Source organism: Myripristis murdjan, chromosome 18 (genome assembly GCF_902150065.1).
Source record: "Myripristis murdjan chromosome 18, fMyrMur1.1, whole genome shotgun sequence".
Lineage (NCBI taxonomy): Eukaryota > Metazoa > Chordata > Actinopteri > Holocentriformes > Holocentridae > Myripristis > Myripristis murdjan.
Genome location: NC_043997.1, coordinates 12,137,566 through 12,159,695, shown reverse-complemented (window position 1 = coordinate 12,159,695; position 22,130 = coordinate 12,137,566). Strand labels below are relative to the sequence as shown.

The 22,130-nt window shown below is 39.2% G+C and overlaps 1 protein-coding gene across 1 annotated transcript; it reads right to left on the bottom strand.

The window, feature by feature from the left end:
• Position 1: 1 nt before the first annotated feature.
• On the bottom strand, positions 2-18,178 carry LOC115376229 (uncharacterized). Its single transcript, XM_030075721.1, has 10 exons — positions 18,106-18,178; positions 17,806-17,939; positions 4,960-5,494; positions 4,240-4,422; positions 3,492-3,625; positions 1,574-3,139; positions 1,240-1,476; positions 763-987; positions 548-602; positions 2-21 (listed from the first exon to the last, which is right to left on the bottom strand). Exons 1-10 carry the CDS (start codon positions 18,158-18,160, stop codon positions 2-4), a joined length of 3,144 nt encoding a protein of 1,047 aa, XP_029931581.1. The 5' UTR covers positions 18,161-18,178.
• Positions 18,179-22,130: the final 3,952 nt, after the last annotated feature.

The window sequence follows — 22,130 nt, the reverse complement described above, 5'->3', positions numbered from 1 at the left end:
GTCAAGGTCGCTGCTCAAGGACTGGAATATTGCTGAGAGGGAAGAAACCGTTGTATGTCTAACAAGTATCACATATTTTATTCTCATATATGAAGATGCTAATGAATACTGAAATTGTTAAAGTAACAATTCAGTAAATGTTTAAATACATGTTTATGTGGCAGATTTTAACATGTGGAATATGTTTTTAATCTACAATCATAACAAGGGCTCTGCTTGGAATTAAAACTGTGGTAAAGTTTGAAAGAAATCTCACCCTCTCCTCTTCCCTCACGACCCATTGAGCAAATTGCATTTTTTGTGCAGTTGACTGCCCAATAGAACTGAAGTTGTGTTTCTCCAGTTTTCCTAACTTGGTCACATGCACAAGCCTAACAGTTTAAATTCAATATAAAATATATCAGTGTTGTTGAGATTCTTACAAATTACCCCATACCCCACCCCATGTGTGTCCATCCAAAAAGTTATTTTTATTATTATTTTTGCTGAACTGAAGCAAATGCTGGTTTTTCAGTCAAATAAAATAGCAAACAGTACTTAAGCTTACCTTGGCCTCCTTGACTCATGACTATGCTGAGTTGACTATACACGTCATGGTAGCACTGTAAACAGAGCAGTATCTATGGTCACATGTGCTCTCACTTAAACATCAGAAACCACTGTCTTTTCATTGACCCTTGTATGTACATCTATCACCAAACAGTAACAACAGTAATCCAAGTGTTGACAGTGAACTGTTAGAGGAAGATAAATGTGACTCACGTCTTCAGAGTCAGGGTACCCTGGTTTTATGACAATGTGGATGGTGGAGAGAGAACCAGTGGAGCCAGAACATCCAAACCGACCAATGGTGTGAGTCAGAACCTCAACAGCTTCTCTCAGTGGGTAGTTCAGTGCCAGCCCAGGCCCAATGATGGGCAAAGCCACTGAAACCCAGCCTTGCTGTCCACAGAGGTCTAGACACTTCCGCAGCCCAGTACTGAGTGTCTAGAAAGTTAAAAACACTTAAGATTCAAACAAGGAACAACAGTCTATTGTACTTTAAATAGCCAGTCTTGCATCACACATGGCTAAAAACACTGACAGAGGTATCTTGCTGGTTGAGGTAAACTTCAATGGGTGAAGAACTTTTGTTGTTGTTGTTGTTGTTGATACAAGTGGTCCAGTAAAATCATGAGTAAATAAATATCTGCTTGCTTAGGAAGGAAATATCTTTACCACCCTTATGAAACTTTTTACCTTTGCACTCTGTGCTCTAGATCCATCCCATGGCAGACACTCAACGAAGAAGATCTTAGAGCAGCTCAGGGACCGAGGTCCGTCAACCTGGAGCACGTCACCAGGGGTGAAGTTTCGTCCTCCCATCATAACGTCAAAGGTTGACTTCAGTGTGTTCCCTGCTTTATTCAGTAGACTTATACCAATGTTAGTTGATTTCAGTTGTGCTTTGATTATGGGGACCACCAAGACATCCACCTGGGGAGAGGATATTGAAGAATATTAAGATCTGTTTCTTCATTTAATAGAATAGAACAGAATAGGCCTGAGCCATTTACTGGGTAATTGTCTTTACCTGCACATCTCCCAAATCGCCAATCTTGATTTCCAGGATAATTTTGTTGCCTGGCACGTTTGCTCCAGTGCTGCTGGTGGTGTTGCAGCGCCATCTGCTGGTGGAAGCACTAGCAGTGTTGCTTTGGCTGGGGATACTGCTGTTTCGCTGTCTTGTGTTCAAGTTTGGGGCTGTTGCTATGTTTTGAGAGCTCATGCTACCAACTTGTTCCCTGATCAGCACTTGACAGGAGCTCTCTACAAGTTCCATGCTCCTCTTCCCCTCTTTCTGGAAGTACTGCTGAGCCCCTGGCCCATCCAGAACCAGGTTGTCCCAGACCAGGGTTCCCAGAGCCGCTTGCAGGGCCTGATGAGTCTCCTGGACACGAGAGCGGGGGCCAGACAGGAACACACATGGATTTGGAGAGTGGGAGGCTGTTAGATTCACAGTGGGACGTTTCATGCCAATCAAGGCCAAGATTTCATCAAAATTGTCCACTATTTCAGGCAGCTGGAGGTTTAGCTGTTGTTGTACCTCAGCCTGGTTGAGCTGGTAGTCAGTCAGAACTGCTTTCAGCTTTCCAACATCTGCACTATAGCCCACCAGCTGGACTTGGATTTTTGGGGTTGCACTTGCTGCCGGGTTAAAGTTGACCTCCACCCTGAGGCCTGCACAGTTTGCCTCATTCTTGGCTTTGGTTAGGACCTCCTTCACCCTGTCAAGATCTGGAGCTACAGCCAGCGTGCCCTCCAGCTGTATGGTGTCCATACACAGATCTCTCTGCACTGCAGCTGCAGCCTCTTCCAGGGCATCAGAGGACAAGCTGGATAGAACCAGGTCTGAACCCGTCTCTAGTGCAACTGGGCTGCAAAGGCTCTGCTTGAAGTGGGCCTTGTATTTTGAGATAACACCACTGGATGTTATGAAGTTCAGCAGGACTGTAGGGAGTGGAACTCTCTTTTCCTTTACTCTTTTGATCAGCTCATCAAGCTTTGTAGAAAATAACTGCACCTCTTTTTCAGGGCCTTCTAAGATGATTGTGTTTGGCTTACCCCGGAGGATTTTAATGTTTGGGTAACATGCAGTAATCTCACGACTGAACTCTTCCTCTACCAAGTTGAACTGCTTCTCTGGAGCCGAGCACTCCTTCTTGATCGGCAGGTTCTTCTCCAGGATTGCCATCTTCTCCCTCACGACCTGAACCTCTCCCACGACGACCACATAGCCTTCATCTTTGTACACCCTGATATCCTCCGTCATGGAGGAAAAATCTTGCAGTAAGATTTTCGCTTTTTCCGGCTCAAACACATGATAGCAGAGGTAGTTCTCAATGAAACCAACGACAGTGCTATCCACCTGTAACTCCCATGTTGCTGCAGCATCAGAAGCCCCACTTGGTCCCTTTTCAGCACTCCCACTAACCACAGCCTCTTCCTCCTCTGGATTCAGCTGGATTGTGCAGCCAATAGCAGAAAGTTGCTTCTGTAAGACTCTGAACACCTTAGGACTGTCTCTCAAATAATATAAAAGGTAAATTTCCAGGGGGTAGACCTTCTCAAGCTCTTTAGTGTTGACTTTTGTAAACGTCTAAAGGAGGAAAGTAGTTTAGGTCAAATTAGATGGAAGGTTATATTAGATTTTACATGAACTGTACAGAGTTTTTGTAAGTTAAAATAAAATAGTGCTATGAAAAGAAATGTTAAAATTATTTGAGATTGTTACATAACAGCAGTATTGCATAAGCCTACATGACATTTAAAAGAATTGGGTTAAAACGTGTACAACTGGTTTGGTTTGGAATAATTTCAGCAGTCACCATGGATGCCCTAAATATTTTTCTATTTATGACACTTAACAAATTACAGTGGTAGTCTTTTCTGATGACCTACTTTTGGTCCTGATATCAAGATTTATAAGATTTTGTCGCTGTCAACCACACCTGTTGTTGACTGGTGGATTGTTGATCTGTGAGCTGGGGATTATCAGGCACGTTGGTGCGAGTTACTGTCAAACACAGCTCCCCTCGTGGCAGTGAGACGGTGTGAAACTTCCTGTTCAAAACCCTTTCCTGGTCTGTAACAGAAAAAAAAAAAAATCAATCAAACTCTGTAGTGCAACTAGGCTAAGTGAGCATATCGCATTTCACCAATTAATCGCCCAGGCGTTTAATATGCAAAATCGACTTGGACCCCGGGCGTTTAAAAGAACCAGGCGGCTATTCGCTGCAGGCCTTTATTTATGTTTGCACCAGGACATTATCGTGATGACAGCTGCTGTCCAATATATTTTCAGTCGGTTGATTTAAGATTACGGTACACCCATTTGTTCTAACGTTAGCTAGCGCTCTTATTTTGACAGAAAACGGAAGTGCCGCACAATTATTGTGCGGCTAACTGTTTACTTCTGCAAAAATAAGGTGAATAGCCTTATTTTGGGTTACCTACATATAATGCAAATAATCGCCCCGGCGGTTATTCGGGTGGGCGTTTAATACGCAAAATGGGTGCAGACCCCAGGCGATTATAAGAACCCAGCGGCTATTTGCGGCCGGGCGATTAATTGGTGAAATATACGGTATGTTAAAACATGCCTAAACTGAAACTACCAAACAGCACACAACCACAAGCATATTCCAGATATATCTTTGAGACAACTGAGAAATAGTGTGCTGAAGTGTGATTCCTTACCTTCTTTGTGCATGAAGCCGATTTTATAGGTGTTGTCTCCAACTTTTTCTATCATCCCACATTCACCCCCACCTGAATCTCTTTTTTTCTGAAAGTGTCTTCTCAGCTTCTCTTTCTCTTGGTCTGTGAGGTCTTTTGCCTCAAAAAACAAAGGATGCTGGTAGTTATCAATTGTACTACCACCTGTAAATTAGAAGAAAAACAATAAGTTTCTGGCGTTGCACCCTTTGAATCTGTATTCAACCCTCGAGCTCAGAGGTCAATCTGGTGTGCAGCAATTTAGTTACTCTTTCACTTTCAACACCAAATATTTTCCACTCCCTCCTCTGTGTTTTTGCTGCACCCATGTCAACATCCAAATAACTAAAACACTCAAAAGTGATTCATAACATATCTGAGATGCCAGTAATAATCAATACTGGTGGATTAATTAATAAAAATAATTGTGTTGTAACTACAGTAAACATAGTGTACATAATATTGATAATATATATAATATTACTGAACCCGTCTCTAGTGCCACTGGGCTGCGAAGGCTCTGCTTGAAGCGGGCTTTGTATTTTGAGATAGCACCACTGGATGTTATGGAGTTCAGCAGGACTGTAGGGAGTGGAACTCTCTTTTCCTTTACTCTTTTGATCTCATCGAGCTCATCAAGCTTTGTAGAAAATAATTACACCTCTTTTCCAGGGCCTTCTAAGATGATTGTGTTTGGCTTACCCCAGAGGATTTTAATGTTTGGGCAACATGCAGTAATCTCATGACTGAACTCTTCCTCTATCAAGTTGAACTGCTTCTGTGGAGCCAAGCACTCCTTCTTGATTGGCAGGTTCTTCTCCAGGATGTCCATCTTCTCCCTCACGACCTGAACCTCTCCCACGACGACCACATAGCCTTCATCTTTGTATACCCTGATATCCTCCGTCATTGAGGAAAAATCTTGCAGTAGGATTTTTGCTTTTTCTGGCTCAAACACATGATAGCAGAGGTAGTTCTCAATGAAACCAACAACAGTGCAATCCACCTGTAACTCCCATGTTGCTGCAGCATCAGAAGCCCCACTTGGCCCCTTTTCAGCACTCCCACTAACCACAGCCTCTTCCTCCTCTGGATTCAGCTGGATTGTGCAGCCAATAGCAGAAAGTTGCTTCTGTAAGACTTTGAACACCTTAGGACTGTCTCTCAAATAATATAAAAGGTAAGTTTCCAGGGGGTAGACCTTCTCAAGCTCTTTAGTGTTGACTTTTGTAAACGTCTAAAGGAGGAAAGCAGTTTAGGTCAAATTAGATGGAAGGTTATATTAGATTTTACATGAACTGTATTGAGTTATTGTAAGTTCCGAATAAAATAGTGCTATGAAAAGAAATGTTAAAATTATTTTTGATTGTTACATAACAGCAGTATTTCATACACCTACATGACATTTAAAAGAATAGGGTTAAAACATGTACAACTGTTTTGGTTTAGAATGTGAAGTTACGTCACGCAGCTTTGCATTGTGGGGCGTCGGCGCCATTTTTGAAGGAACGCCAATGTAAACAAAAGGATTGGGAAAACGAACAAAAACATGAGAAAGAATAAGAGCTAGGAGAGAAGAACAAGAAGAAAAAGAGATGGAGAAGGAAAAGGAAAAGGAAATTGAAGAAGGACCCTCCTTTGACAAACTCAAATTAAACGCGAAGCAAAGGTACACAGAGAAACTGCAAGATATTAACGGTTTTGATCCATACGTTTTGACGACAGTCCCGCCGTCCAGGAGTCTGTTCGGGGATTTTCGTGACGAAGCAGCAGCAGTGTAATTTATTTGATGACCCACTGCAGCACTTTATTGACATTACTAGGCAGGATCCAGTATGCAGGTTTGTCTGACTGTCTTCACTTCTCTGCACCGAACAGTCGCTTCCACTTTGAAAAGCGTGTTCTCGCAGTTCTCCGGCTTGTGAATTAGCAAACCTTGCATCCATCCACTGCTGAACTGCTCATGGGCTTCTAAAGATTTATAGGTTTTGAATTCTTTTAACGTATATGCACTCAGTCCAAAAACGAGATAGTTCACAGCAGGGGTCCGTTTCACGAAGCAGGTTCAACAAACTCCAAGTCTTACCCCAAACTCTGAGCTGATCTACTCTGAGATAAGAAACTCTGAGTTTTCTGTGGCAACAGGGGAGCGTCGGGCTGCGTTTTTCACCCCAGCGACTTTGAACTGTTTTTTTTTTTTTTTTTTTTTTTTTTTTTTTAAGTGCAACACCGCTGCAGCGGCAGAGAGGGAGACAGCGTGGGAAACATTGCTGCTCGGGTCAATGCGTAAGTTTAAATGTAGTCCGTTGCAATCACAATAATAGGGAATTTAAGCAGGACGGTTTTCAGGACGGCTCCGCTAGCCGGAAGTGCGGCTGCTATGACACAATCGCCGTAACAGTCAAAATCGTTAAGCAAATAGCCATCTGCAACGGGTACCCACCCCTTTCACTGAACTCCTGGTTCCCATGGTGACGCGTCTATGCAGCACGTGTCAAACATAAACACAGACAGAATTGGTTTAAAATTGAGCCATTGTTGGCCTGTGAGTGTGTTTCATTTGAACTTGGCATAGCCTACTTTGGATAGGCCTGCCGACTAAGTTGAAAAAAAAAAAAAAAAAAAAAAAAAGTTGATTCAACAACAAAATGCTTCAAAACTTGTTGCAAATCTACTTTATATAATACCATTAATTTGTGCAGCCTTAATATTTGTGAAGTATTTGTGTAGCCTATTATGATAGAAACAGGCCTATGTGAAATTCAATTAAATGCCATATAGGCTATTGGGACATGGAAAAATAAAAATGAATTGTTGATTAAACAAAAACATGCTTGAAAGGTTATAAACTACACAATGTTATTCCATTAATATTTGTAAACCATTTGTGTAGCTTGTAGGAATCATGACTCAACAGGTCATATTGCATCAATGACTGTTTATTAATAAATTAAACATTGAAGTAAACAAATAAGATGGTAACAAATACTGTTAATAGTAAAAAAAAAAAAAAAAAAAAAAAAAGTGCATAGCCTATGTACAGAAAAATATTTAAGTCATGAAAAAAAATCAGACAGGACAAAACATAACTTGGCTCATTTATTGACAATCTGACTCATGAGGGCAAGCATAGCTTGCACTTGCTGCTGCTGTTTCTGCATCAACATGGTCAGCATGTTCTGTTGCTGTTGTTGATTCTGCTGCATGGCCCTCATCATGTCAGCCACCTGGCCCTGCTCTGCTTTTCTTAGCTCTATCTCTGACCTCTTTATCTCCATCTCCTCTCCAGTTCCCTTTCCCTAATTGCCTTCTCCCCCTCACTTTTCTTTCTCAAATATTCAATAGTTTAATTTCCATTTCTTCTTCTTCTCTTCCCCCCACTCTCATCATCTTCAGCTGTCCTTTTCCTCGTCTCCCCCACCACTTCCTCGGCTGTGGAATGGATATCTAAATTGAAGCTATTATTATTATTATACATGTAAAGAAACATTGAAACATGAATTAGATATTGTACACAATATTGTGTGTGTGTGCCTGTCTATGTATGTCTTTATGCCATGTTCACATTCACAATTTGCAAATCAGTCTAGCAGTGATACAGCATATGGGTGAGATCTAGGTCGAGTAGGCCTACCTGTTGCTCTATTGACCGGGGTCTTCTTCTGGTCAGCCCGACCCTCCTCCACAGCCCTCTCCTTCTCCATGATATCCTCCAGCAGCACCTCGACCTCAGTCAGCTCTGGAGATGTCCCGCTGCTCTTCTCTTCTTCTGCCATTTTCTTACTGAATTTGTTTTGGATCAGAATGAACTTCTCCCTCACACCCCGCTGAGTGACCTTGAACTTGAGCTCAGTCGAGCTGTTACAGGAGTCAGTAATCTCCGACCACACTTTCCCCCTATCAGTTATCCCTTTTCTGTGGATGTAGGGCTCCCTGAACCTCACCTCCCTGCACAAGAGGACGTCGTGAGGTTCGGTCCACTCCATTGGAATTAGGTTTCTGCAAACAGATGGAGTGACATATAAATATTTATTTATTTTACCTTTATTTAACCAGTACCATAAAGCTGGATTAACATAGCCGGGCTTTCTTAGTTATCTGGTTTCACTTAACCAGACATCCGCACTCCGGATTTTTGGTAGCCTACCATAAAGCCGGTTATCAACTCGCTAATTCAACCCAGGCTTTTCCAATCTAGATCTGTGCGCGCTCACCTAAAAAGGGCGGTGTTTGCTGCATGTGACCAATCACAGACATGGAAAAATCTACCCAAGCCGCATACAAACAGTTTACCAGAGGCCTGGGGCCTATTTCACGAAACCTAGATTAGGCTTTAAACCTGGATTTAGCAGCTATCCTGGCTTAATCTAGCCAGGATTAGGGATTAATGGGTTTCATGAAAGGTGGATTATTTTGCAAGATTAACCTGGCCAGTAAACCTGGCTATAATTAGCCTGAACTCGGTTTCATGAAAGTAATCCCATTTTAGTTACCATGGAAACTTAGCCTAAGCCTTAGCCTGCTCCGGACCAGGCTAGAAGTCAAGTTTAAATTAATCCAGTGCCCTGTCAAACTTTGTCAAATTACTATTAGTCAATGACTCCAATCGTAAACCAATGACTTTGTTAATTCAACACCTGTTAGTATATGGACTAATTTCAAATGATGCTACATTCAAATAAAATGAAAATAAATGCATTTACCAAGTGGTGTGTTTACCAGTGTTAAATTCGATTTAGTTTTAGTCTTAGTCTTGTGTCAAATGACTAGTTTTAGTCATATTTAGTCAACTTGTATTCTTTTTTTTTAGTCACATTTTAGTTGACAAAAAGTCTTGGCATTTTAGTCTAGTTTTAGTCGAAGAAAATCCAAAGTATTTTAGTCTAGTTTTAGTCGAAGAAAATCCAAAGTATTTTAGTCTAGTTTTAGTCAATAGTCTTTTTTTTAGTCTTTGACCTGCATCATGTTGGCTTTTTTTATTTAACAATATGTTAAATTATTATTATTATTATTATTTAAAAATTATTTTATTGTAAATTGCTTATCAAACAGACCTAACAATTCAGCTACCAATGAATGAGCAGTAGTATGCGTGTGATAACATAGATTGAAAAATAAGCCGAAGTGATACCTCTTCTCTGAATAGACAAGCTAAGCCAGTGTGCTGCTATTAGCCAGTGAAAATAGAGCGGAGTGGCAACTCTTCACTTTGTTACACAATCTATGTCAGTGCGCTGCTGTTTTAACTTTGTTCTCGCCGCTACGCTTCAGATAGCGCCGGTGGGTGTGTGCTCCTCAGTCACACACACACACACACACACACTGGCATGAGCACACAGCAGCGCAGGAGGAGAAAAACTAACGCGCATCCAATGAATGCACTTTTTGGATTGTAATTTAAAAGTCTATGACGAAAAAGAAAAATCTGTTGGGCGATATGCAGCGTTGCGTTCAAGTGCAACTCCAAAAAGGAGGACATATAAGCGTCCGGCTTGAGACTGCGCCGGACGCCGGACAAGGCATTTAAGTTCCGCACTGTCCGGCCTAAATCCAGACGTATGGCCACCCTACACTTTACGTGCAGGTAATGTGAGTTATGATTAAGATTAGTGGAATGATATGTAGACGGTGAGATGTCACTTTTGTTGTCAGTGTTCAGTTGTCCAGTTTTCCTTCTGCTTCTTCGGACATTAAAGTGGATCGAGTTACTCCAGAGAAGTTGTCCCCATGCTCTTGCTACATCCACAGCCCTCCGATAATTTAATTAACATATAAGACCATAGGTAAGACATACAAAACCATGTCTTATAATATTTATGGACTAAATAATAATATAAATAATTTATTTTTTTTTTTGGACGACTTACGCATTAAGTTTGTCGGCAGCACTTTGCCACGCTTTCTCCCTTGCTTTTATTATAACGTGTGTATTGCCTTTACGGTTCATAACCTCCTTTACTTCCTCATATGCTTGTATTAGGCGCTGAGTCTCGTCCACACTGAATGACGCAGCCCTCTGCTTCGCTTCCATGATTGGTCACGTTCAAGGAATCTACGAGCGACCGACATGGTCTTTTGAAGGGAGGCGTGATCGCGCACCAGCCTGGCTTTCACAATCCGGACTCGCTAAAGTCGCTCCTTCTCAGCCTGACTTGGCTTTAGTGGAACGGAATAAGGCAGGCTGTGCGGGGCAGGCTTTAGCAAACCTAGATTTGGCTTATATCCTGGTTTATTTAATCCACCATTCGTGAAATAGACCCCCGTACCATAAAACTGGATTTCGGCTTAGCAAGCTAACTTCAGGCTTAACCCTGGTTTTTCTGTACCATAAAGGTGGCTTACTTTTTTATCGGGCTACGTTGCAGCTGAGTGGGAGACACATTCATTTATTGAACACGCAAATGTTACTATAGTCAGATGTACTCGTGCTGTCATGGTGGGGAAGTCAGATTATAATCCCACTAATTTATGCATTGACACAGTCAGCGAATTTTTTATTTTTTTATTTTTTTGCCAGCATTCCTTGCAGCTTCAACTGTGTTGCTTTTTGCCTGGATGATGGATTTATATTCCTCGTATTTATTTCAGATTATTGTCTGCTCCTCCGTCATAAAGAGAACCAGTTCTCATTTGCAAACATGACCTGGCTACAAAGTCAAACAAATGCACATATGAGCAATATCGACACAAACATGCAACGGCATGTGGACGTATAAACACATATTTCAGTGTGATTAGCAGAGTTCATGCAAGCAACGCGCCCAAAGTGCAAAAAATCACTCACCTGTTTGCGGCGTTGTGTGGCTACGTCGAAGTGTGCTGCTTTGTGCCGTAGTAGAATGGACTGCTACGGCAGGCAGGTTGATATGTCGAGCGCCGATCCCTTTCCGGTTACCGTAGCGGACTGCCGTAGCGCCCCATGCTTAAATTCCCTAATATTACAGGGGAAAACTGCTTGAATGGTAGCCTATTAATTTATTTCATTTAGGTGCAATCCCAAGGGGGACAAGCGCACTTGGCAGCAGTTTAAGATGAAATATAAGAACATTGTTCAAACAGGTAAGACCTCGGCATAATCTCATGCGCGGTCTTATAACCATCTCCCAACGAATATTTAATTCTGCGCAGTAACACTGCACCTTCATCGAAAGCACTCAGGGTTTTATGTTTTTATATTTTTGCACTGTTCATTGTGCTCTCTATTGATCTAATTGATCTAACTTTAATGCATGGGAGGAGATTTAAATCTCATTTTGCACTAAGGCTTCCATTACTTACCTCCATTAGGGCTGCTTTAGTGTTCTCTTTAGTGTTAGTTTTAAAGCATATGCTTTTCTTTATTGCACCTCCACTTAAAGATCAAATAAGTGGTTCAAGTTACACATGGTCTCAACCAAACATGTTCACCTCCATAGAAATCAGCTTTACCTAAGTACGAAGTTTGTCAGTTATTTGTACACTTCTCAAGAGGTGGAGGAGATGGTTCTGTTATGAATGTTTACAACTAAGATATGTTCACTTCCTAAGAGGAGTCGGCCTACTTTGGCTCTGATGTTTTTCTTAGCCTGAAGAGGTGGTTCAATTCAAGAATCTTTACTATATGTTCACAATTGATACACTTTATGACTTACAGTGTAATGTATTTGATCTTTTGAAACAATACTTAATTTTTTATTCCTATTACTATATTAAGATTTTCTAGATAGGGGCTTTCATAGCAGTGGTTAGTCCCCCTAAACCCCCCTCTGTCCAAAGAGGAAAGCATCCATCCTCACGTTGTGCTACATTTTAATTCCCTTTTGTCTTCTTTATGTAATTCTATTTTTACTTTTGTTTCACTTAACACTAGGGGTCTAAGAGATTCTATAAAAATAAAGTCAACTTTCCTATTCTGCAAGAATGAAGCGGCACAATGTTTTCTTTTTCAGGAAGCCCACTCGAATTCTGCAGATGAGAAATTCTGGGCAGGTTAGTGGGGTGACAAAATATTCTTTAGTCATGGCACAAATAGGTCAGCAGGTGTCGCTGTGCTACTACACAATTTCCCTAGGAAGATCATAACCACTAAAAGGGATGCATTGATTTGTTGATTGAAATTGTAAGGAATGTTAAAGCTCTATTACAGAAGTATCCCACTGAAGATCTTGTCTTTGGAGACAATTATAATATGGTAATGGATGAATGGCTTGATAGACCACCTTCAAAATACCAAAGTCACCATTATAATCCTGTTCTAGTTGACTTCTGTAATGCATTCAATTTAAAAGATGCCTGGCGCACTGAAAATCCTAATATGCAGACTTTCACATGGTTTAAACCTGATGGTTCGATCAAATCTAGAATCGATTTGTGGTTAGTGTCAGACAATAGGCCGGGTATAGAATCAAACTGTACAATTTCTGTGGCTCCTTTAACGGATCACTCTATGGTTAAACTAACATTCAAGCCCATAAATGTTGATGTTAGAAAAGGAGGATATTGGAAGTTTAACTCGAACCTTCTGAAAAGTTAAATTAAAGCAGTGATTAAGGATATAACTGAAGATACAAACCTCACAACTTATAGGGAGAAATGGGAATTTATCAAATATAAAGCACGCCAGATTTACATCTCAAACAGTAAATTATTAAGCAGGGCTAGTAGAAGGAAAGAATTAGCGATCATTAAAGAAATAAATTCTATTTGTAACAAGCCTGTATTGAGTGAGAGTGATAAACAAAAAGTGATTCCACTGCAATCATCTCTTGATGAAATCTACATAAATAAGGCTAAAGGAGCTTATATTAGATCCAGGGTGAAGTGGATAGAGGAAGGAGAAAGGAGTTCCACCTATTTTTGTAGACTGGAAAAAAGGAGACAAGAGCGGAATACCGTAAAGACTTTATTAATTGATAGTCTAGAATGCACTGATCCTGCCAATATTTCTAAGGAAATATATAGATTTTACAGTAGTCTGTACTCTTGCTCCTATTCAGATGTAGATGCTGAAGGTTTCTTTATGTATATTAAGGACTGGGTCCCCAGAGTGGATGAAAATTTCAAGAATCTATGTGATGTAGCCATCACTATGGAGGAAGTGGAAAATGCAATGCCGTGCTTGTCTTTAGACAAATCACCGGGCTCAGATGGTCTAACTAGGAACTTTTATGGGCATTTCTGGCAAGACATTAAAGAACTTGTTTTCCATGTGATAAAAGAAATTTCTGAAACCCACATTCTGCCAACTATGATGAAGCAAGGAATCATCACTCTCATTCCTAAACCTGATAAAGACCCAAAAGTAATTGACAACCTTAGACCTATAACCCTGCTTAATAATGATTATAAAATGTTTACTCACATTTATGCCAATAGATTGAAAACCGATATCACGCAAATCATCTCAGAGACACAGTCTGGCTTTATTAAAAAGTGCTCAGTTCATAACAATATATGGCTTGTGCTTGACCTACTAGATTACAAGTCTTTAATTGAAGATGAAGGTTTTATTTTATTTTTAGATTTTTTCAAAGCTTTTGACACTATTGAACACAAGTTTATGTTTCACTCTTTAGAACTATTTGGGATTGGGGAATCTTTTATAGATGTAGTTACACTCCTTTATAAGAACACTACTAGCACAGTTGTTCTACCCCAAGGTATGTCTCCAAGATTCTCGATCGATAAGGGAATCAAACAAGGGTGTCTAATTTCTTGTCTATCTCTTCATAATTGCAGCAGAGATGCTCTCCATTCTTGTTAAAAGACTGACTTTGAGAAACTAACACTTCTAGGTAAGCAACTGGTGATAAGCCAACTTGCGGGCGACACAACCATTTTTATGAAAGATGGCAGTCAGCTTCCCAAAATCCTACAAACAATTGATTTCTTTTCTAAGGCCTCTGGCTTAAAACTAAACCTTAAAAAATGTGAATTATTGCCAATCCATAACAACCCTTTGTCTACAATTCATAACATCCCTGTCAAATCGACTGTGAAATACTTAGGTATACACATTACTAAGGACAGTAGCGCTCTAACTACTCTTAACATCTGGAATACTCTAGATAAATGTAAGTTACTTTTGAATATGTGGTCTCAAAGAGACATCTCTATTATCGGTCGAGTCTTCCTTACAAAAATGGAGAGCATCTCATGGTTCATTTAAGGCAAATTTACCTGGCTTATTCAGTGTCAATTCCTGACAAGGCAATAAATGCTATAAACCAGGCTAACTTTAATTTTATTTGGAAAAGAAAGTCACACTACATTAAAAAAAAAAAAAAAAAAGTGTAATGGTGAAAGAGTATACTGAAGGTGGTCTCAAAGCCATTGACATTGAATGCATTAATGGCACAATTAAGATTAATTGGCTGCGTTCCTTTTTGAAAAATGAAAACAACTTTTGGTTTCATATCCCTAAACTAATTTTTGAAAAACTAGGGGGTATCAGTCTCTTTCTGAGATGTGATTAATACCCCAGAAAACTCCCCATCAAACTCTCTGCGTTCTATCAACAGGTTTTACCTTACTGGAAAATGATTTATAGCCATAACTTTAGTCCCCATGTCACCCCACTGTGGAACTGCAGATATATAGTCTCTAGAAATAAGTCTTTGTTTAACCCATTAGAACCCAGACCCATTTATCCTTGAAGTAAACTTATATGGGGTGTAACACAGACCAAGTGGAATACATGGAACACATTTTTGAAGTTTGTTTTGAAATAGCACCACCTAGTGTCAAAGATCTGTAATGTTACATATATGTCACAGGCGTTTTCGGCAACTTAAATTGTCATTTGAAAAGAAATCGGCATGACATTTTCTTTTGCTTTGTAACACAAATTTGACCTTTTATCTGCATTTCCATAACATATATCAAAATTACAACTTTGCTGGTTACTGTTAACACATTTTTTTAAAACAAGTTTCACAACGAAAAAGGGCAAACAACAAAAATGCTAATATTGCCTCATATTGAAGGTTTTAACCAGCTACTAAGGCCATAAATAGCTGTGCAAAAGGCTTTACTTTGTAAATTTAAACATGTGCATAGTGCAAAAAAAACTTTTCCATTAACACATCAGCACTATGTTTTCCATTTTCAACATCACGTATGAACCTGGTATCAGTTCTTTCATCGGTTATGTCTCTCTTACATCCATGGTTTGCCTATGGCATATGGTAGCCTTTGAAGCAATTTCTTTCTTCAGTTAAACAAAGACAGACATCAACAACCACCACAGAGGGTGGTGGTTGCATTGATTTTGCAGAATTTGCAACGGCCACGCTTGTCACATTTAGCGGGTCAGTGTGCAACCAGATCAGACCGCACATCATCTGGGACTCCAACTCGAACTCTCTTCTCTCCATAGGAGAATCAAGGTCATCTGGGGGTGTGACACTTTGTCCTTTAAATGTGCACTCAGGGGTTTCAAAAGGTTTCTTTCTCCAAGAAAATTGTGTTTTTATTTCTTGGACAGCTGGAGCTGGAGCTTCTTGCCTGAGGTTCATGTTTGGTTGTGGTAGCTACTTCATCCAGATCACCTGATTCACTACTATCTGAATCACCAGACCCACATGACTCATCACTTTCTATTTCCTCTTTGCTGGGACTGTAATTAGGATCTTCAGGGTCTTCATCTGAGCTATCGTCACATCCCTCAAACTCACTGTCATCCCCTGTGATGATAGCTAATGCATCCTGAACACTGTATCGGATTTAGTTACTCAGAAAAACAAAGAAAAAAACAAAATTGATTGAATTTGACATTATTTTAATGTTGACATTTTTAAATTATGTTTTAAATTGAACAACACAGAGTATATTAATTCAAAATAACTGAATCAGCTAATTTAATTGAGCAGTTCATTGCCATTTTTCTTATTGTGACATGGGTGTCACATAGCATTTTACATGCCTTTTTTAAGGCTAAGGGCCCGATGTTACATATATGTCACAGCGATATTTTCTTAAGTTGTTTTATATGAGTTTCTTCAAAAAATGAGGTCAGAACAGGTTAAATACAGCAAGGAGCATGTTATAAAACAATTTGCATCGTGAAATGAGTGGTGGCTTACCTTTATTGACAAAAAGCAAGCTTTTTGAAATTAGCTGCCTCTGTGAAATGTGCCAACTATGCTGGCCATCATGTTGGAAATGTTGTCATGGATACACAGACTCACAGAGTGTCACATGACTGCACCAGGATGTTGAGTAGATGTCACTCAGGGACTTCATGAGTTAACAATCAAACATAAACATGTATAAGGGGCTTTCCAGGACATTTGAAGGCTGTGTGACACCTGTGTCACCGTGGGTCCTTATGGGTTAATCAAAAGTGGCTAGAAAAAGGTATATGGTCTGTAATGCATTTATTAGAAGATAACGGAATGTTTATTATAACTTATAAAAACTTTTGTGACAAATTTCACTTGAATGACCGCAGACAATTTGACATTGCTGTCAAAGCAATTCCTCAAGCAACTATTGTGTCTGCTTGTAATCTTTATCAAAGTAAGGTAACTCCTTGTCTTCCCAATCTTTTGATAAATGGATATGATCTCACCAGCTCAAACTTGTCTCCATACTTAGGAAATTCTTTGTTGAGAAATTGTATCCTTTTCTGTCAAATAGAAATTCTATTTTACTGTGTTTCTCCAAAGTGGAAGCTGAGCAGTTGAGAAGCAAATTCTTTACCTTTCCAATAGCGCCAAAGACAAAGGAGGTTCACTTTAAGATAATCAATAACATTTACCCTTCTGGAGAACTTCTTAGTTATAGGTTTGGTTTGGAGAGAAGGAAATGTACATTTTGTGATGAATGTTGTGAATCTACTGAACACATTTTATGACTGTAAATTTGTTAAAGCTCTGTGGGAAGATGTGCATTACTGGCTGTATCCTAAATTTGACAGTTTCTGTGAATTTACTAAAGAAAATGTGATGTATGGTTTAATTAGAAAAGATAGAACGCAAGACCTAGCAATTAATGTTATTATTAACCTAGGGAAATTCTTTGTGCATAAGAATAGATTCCTGAAGACTATACATAGATTCTATGCTTTCCAGAAAGAACTTTGTCATTATTTCTTATCTCTGAAATGTATGAGGAGAAGGAATGCATTGAAACTTTCTAACTTAGTGAATGAACTGAAGCTCAGTGAGGATCTCTAGTAGTTTACCTGTGTTTTTGTTTTTTTTCTTTTTGTCTGTCTTTAACTTATCCCCCCAATTATTATTTCTGATGTTTGCTCTATTCCTTGTATGAATGTTTGAAAAGCTTGTGTGCTTTGTAAAGGAATAATTAAAAAAAAAAAAAAAAAAAAAAAAAAACATAAAATATATATATATAAAAAAAGAGTTCCTTCAAAAATGGTGCCGACACCCAAAATGCAACACGACGTGACGTCACCTTCACATTCTCTATAATTCCAGCAGTCACCATGGATGCCCTAAATATTTTTCTGTTTATGGCACCTAACAAATTACAGTGGTAGTCTTTTCTGATGACCTACTTTTGGTCCTGATATCAAGATTTATAAGATTTTGTTGCTGTCAACCACACCTGTTGTTGACTGGTGGATTGTTGATCTGTGAGCTGGGGATTTTGAGGCACGTTGGTGCGAGTTACTGTCAAAGACAGCTCCCCTCGTGGCAGTAAGATGGTGTGAAACTTCCTGTTCAAAACCCTTTCCTGGTCTGTAACAGAAAAAAATCAGTCAAACTCTGTAGTGCAACTAGGCTAAGTGAGCATATGTTAAAACATGCCTAAACTGAAATTACCAAAAAGCAAACAACCACAAGCATATTCCAGATATATGTTTGAGACAACTGAGACATAATGTGTTAAAGTGTGATTCCTTACCTTCTTTTTGCATGAAGCAGATTTTATAGGTGTTGTCTCCAGCTTTTTCTATCATCCCACATTCACCCCCACCTGAATCTCTTTTTTTCTGAAAGTGTCTTCTCAGCTTCTGTTTCTCTTGGTCTGTGAGGTCTTTTGCCTCAAAAAACAAAGGATGCTGGGAATTATCCATTGTACTACCAACTGTAAATTAGAAGAAAAACAATAAGTTTCTGGCGTTGCACCTTTTGAATCTGTATTCAACCCTCGAGCTCCGAGGCAAATCTGGTCTGCAGCAATTTAGTTTCTCTTTCACTTTCAACACCAAATATTTTCCACTCCCTCCTCTGTGTTTTTCCTGCACCCATGTCAACACCCAAATAACAAAAACACTCAAAAGTGATTCATAACATATCTGAGATGCCAGTAATAATCAATACTGGTGGATTAATTAATAAAAAATAATTATGTTGTAACTGCAGTAAATATACTGTATATAATATTGCAGTTATGCTCCCTCTAAAGGTGTATTTGAGTAGTACAGGGTGTTGCTTTTTACTTCCTGTAACATCTGGAGGATGAGTCAGACAGGATGTTTTCAGCTGTGGTCGGGCACACTGTGCTCATGATGCCAAGATAATTCACTGCCAGCCTTTTCTGTATCCTCTTTTCACACTTTGCCATATGAAATCCTTCCAGCTACAACACTTTGCTCTTCCTTGGAGAAAGCAGCATGGTTAATGGTTTAGTTGACTGTTGATCTCTTCATAGGTTCACAGAGAGCGTGATGAGGGAGACAGAACAATAATTATATTTAATTAAAATGGAACTCATCATTCTTTACATATTAAAAAACTGCTCTGGGTTAATAATGAAACAGTAAAGCACTTTAAACTGCCGTTTGTTTGAACGGTGCAGTACAAATAAACTTGCCTAAATCCCTATTACACTGTCATCATCATTAAGATCATCTGTTTCAAGTGTTATATTACCTTCACACCGCTCAAGGACAAATAATAATTCAGTTCTGTGACACAGGTTGTTTTATTGCTTCAGTGCAAAACTCTGGAGGGGCGGTGCTTTATCACACCGAGCCTCTAGATGTGTCCCTAGACAGAGAGCCATGCAGATGTGCTTGTGACGGAAAGCGGCAGCTGACAGGCTCGAAGACACCCTGTACCTGGCACCTGCCACATTGTTTTGCCCTGCGTCTTCTGAATTACAAACCATGAATCTTTTTTTTTTTTTTTTGGCCGGAAGAGTGTGGACAGCTCGCCAAATTATTATTATTATTATTTATTTATCTATTTATTTATTTATTTTTATTTTTTTTTATTATTTTTTTTGAGTAACTGGTTAATGATACACACTGTAGAAACAGTGCCTACTAGAAGCCCCTAACCTATGAAGGACCAAAAGAGACAGAATGAAATATATAAATACATCTTTAAATAAATACTTAAAAGTGTCATTAATTCATTAAAATACCAGCTCATTTAATGTAAACACACACACACACACACACACACACACACACACACACACAATTTAATTAATTATTTCATGGACCGGTGTTGCGGTCCATGAAATATGGATATTTACCCTGATGCTTTACTAAACATCAGGGTAAAGCATGCTGCAAGAACTGAGGCCCTCTGCTTTGATGTGGACATACTACGCCAGCACGGGATTTTACCTGTGTCTTGCGAGATTAACCTGGCCAGTAAACCTGGCTATAATTAGCCTGAACTCGGTTTCGTGAACGTAATCCCACTTTAGTTACCATGGAAATTTAGCCTAAGCCTTAGCCTGCTCCGGACCAGGCTAGAAGTCAAGCTTAAATTAATCCAGTGCCCTGTTGTTCAACTTTGTCAAATTACTATTAGTCAGTGACTCCAATCGTAAACCAATGACTTTGTTAATTCAACACCTATTAGTATATGGACTTATTTCAAATGATGCTACATTCAAATAAAATGAAAATAAATGCATTAAGATATAATCAGTTTAATTATATTATTCTAATAGTGTGTGACCACGAATCATAATTGTTTCACAATGGCTCATGTGATATAATTATTGTCACTCTCAGTCTCTCATAATTTTGGAAGAACACATTTAATTGGTATCACCATGCAATCGGGACATTGCATGGCACTGCAGATAGATAGAGTGATAGATAGAGCGCATATAATAGGCCTATAGCATTGGAGATTAGTAGGTTGACAACTGCTTAGCCTATATATTTATGGACTAAATAATAATAATATAAATCATATATATATTTTTGGATGACTTATGCATTAAGTTTGTCGGCAACATGTTGCCACGCTTTCTCCCTTGCTTTAGTTGCCTTTACGGTTTTTTTTGTTTGTTTGTTTGTTTTTCGCTTTTATTAGATCAGAGTCAAGTCAAGTGCATGAATTATAAAGGCAACACACATTTTTTCAGTAGCGACGTTGCTGTAAATACACTTAAGTATAAAAATAACAAAAAAAGAAATTACAATTATTTACAGTGAACAACAAATAATGTGGAGAAAGGAACGAAAGAAACAAAAAACTTCAGGGTAACTTCAAGTAATTTCTGATTTGTGATTTCTGAGTTTTAAACAGTAGTTAAATGTGATTTAAATCTTCTTTTTTTTTTTAATAAAAGTTTATGCATAAAGATTATGTTGTAGTTTTTTTTTATTATTATTATTCATTAAGAAGGTATAAACAGCTGTGGCATTTTTCCACGGTACATAAATCAAAGATATAGGGAAAAAAGGCAAGGAAATATAAAATCAATGTTAGTGCAGAATCCCAAAGTAGGCTACTTCAGTAAAAGGCAAGAGCAGATTGAATAAAATAAACAGCAAAATAGGTAGGCTACAACGAAAAAAAAATGAAAAATAAAATAAATGAATAAATACATAAACAAATAAAGGAATAACTAATATAATAAGAGAATAAGCCAAGAGTGTGCAAAGCAGTAATCAGAGCAAAGGGTGGCTATTTTGAAGAAACTAGAATATAAAACATATTTTCAGTTATTTCACCTTTTTTTGTTAAGTACATAACTCCACATGTGTTCATTCATAGTTTTGATGCCTTCAGTGAGAATCTACAATGTAAATAGTCATGAAAATAAAGAAAACGCATTGAATGAGAAGGTGTGTCCAAACTTTTGGCCTGTACTGTAGATTTCATTGCCTCTATGGTTAATAACCTCCTTTACTTCCTCATGTGTTTGTATAGGGTGACCCAAAAAAATGGGAATTTTTGAGGTGCGTATTGGCAGACATGAGCAAGTGGCAGCACAGTTTTTAAAAAATGAAAATTCCATCATTGTTTCTTAAATGGCATGATTTCAGGTTTCAATTACTATGAATAAAATATTTTTCTTCCATCACTCTTGGTTTTATAGGATTGTTAAAAAGGTCCCGTTTTTTTGGGTCACCCTGTATTAGGCGCTGAGTCTCGTCCAGACTGAATGACGCAGCCCTCTGCTCCGCTTCCATGATAGGTCACGTACAAGGAATCTACGATCGACCGACATGGTCTTTTGAAGGGAGACGTGATTGCGCACCAGCCTGGTTTTCACAATCCAGACTCGCTAAAGTCGCTCCTTCTCAGCCTGACTTGGCTTTAGTGGAACGGAATAAGCCAGGCTGTGCGGGGCAGGCTTTAGCAAGCCTAGATTTGGCTTATATCCTGGCTTATTTAATTCACCCTTCGTGAAATAGACCCCCGGATCCATGCTAGGCTAAAAGCTAAAGGCTAACCCCTCCAGACCAGCAGTGCCGTCGCTCTTGCTCTCTAATGTTCACTCCCTCGACAACAAGCTGGACGAGCTACGCTTGCTAAGAGACACCCGCAGGAGAGAGACTGCTGTGTGCTTGCTTTTCCGGAGACATGGCTCCATGGAAACATCCCACTCCTGCAGGAGTAGAGCACTGAACATTGTCAGAGACCCCTCTCCCCCGCTCCACAAATACTTTGAACTGCTGCCATCAGACAGACGGTTCAGCAGCATGAAAAGCAAAACCACCAGAATGCGCA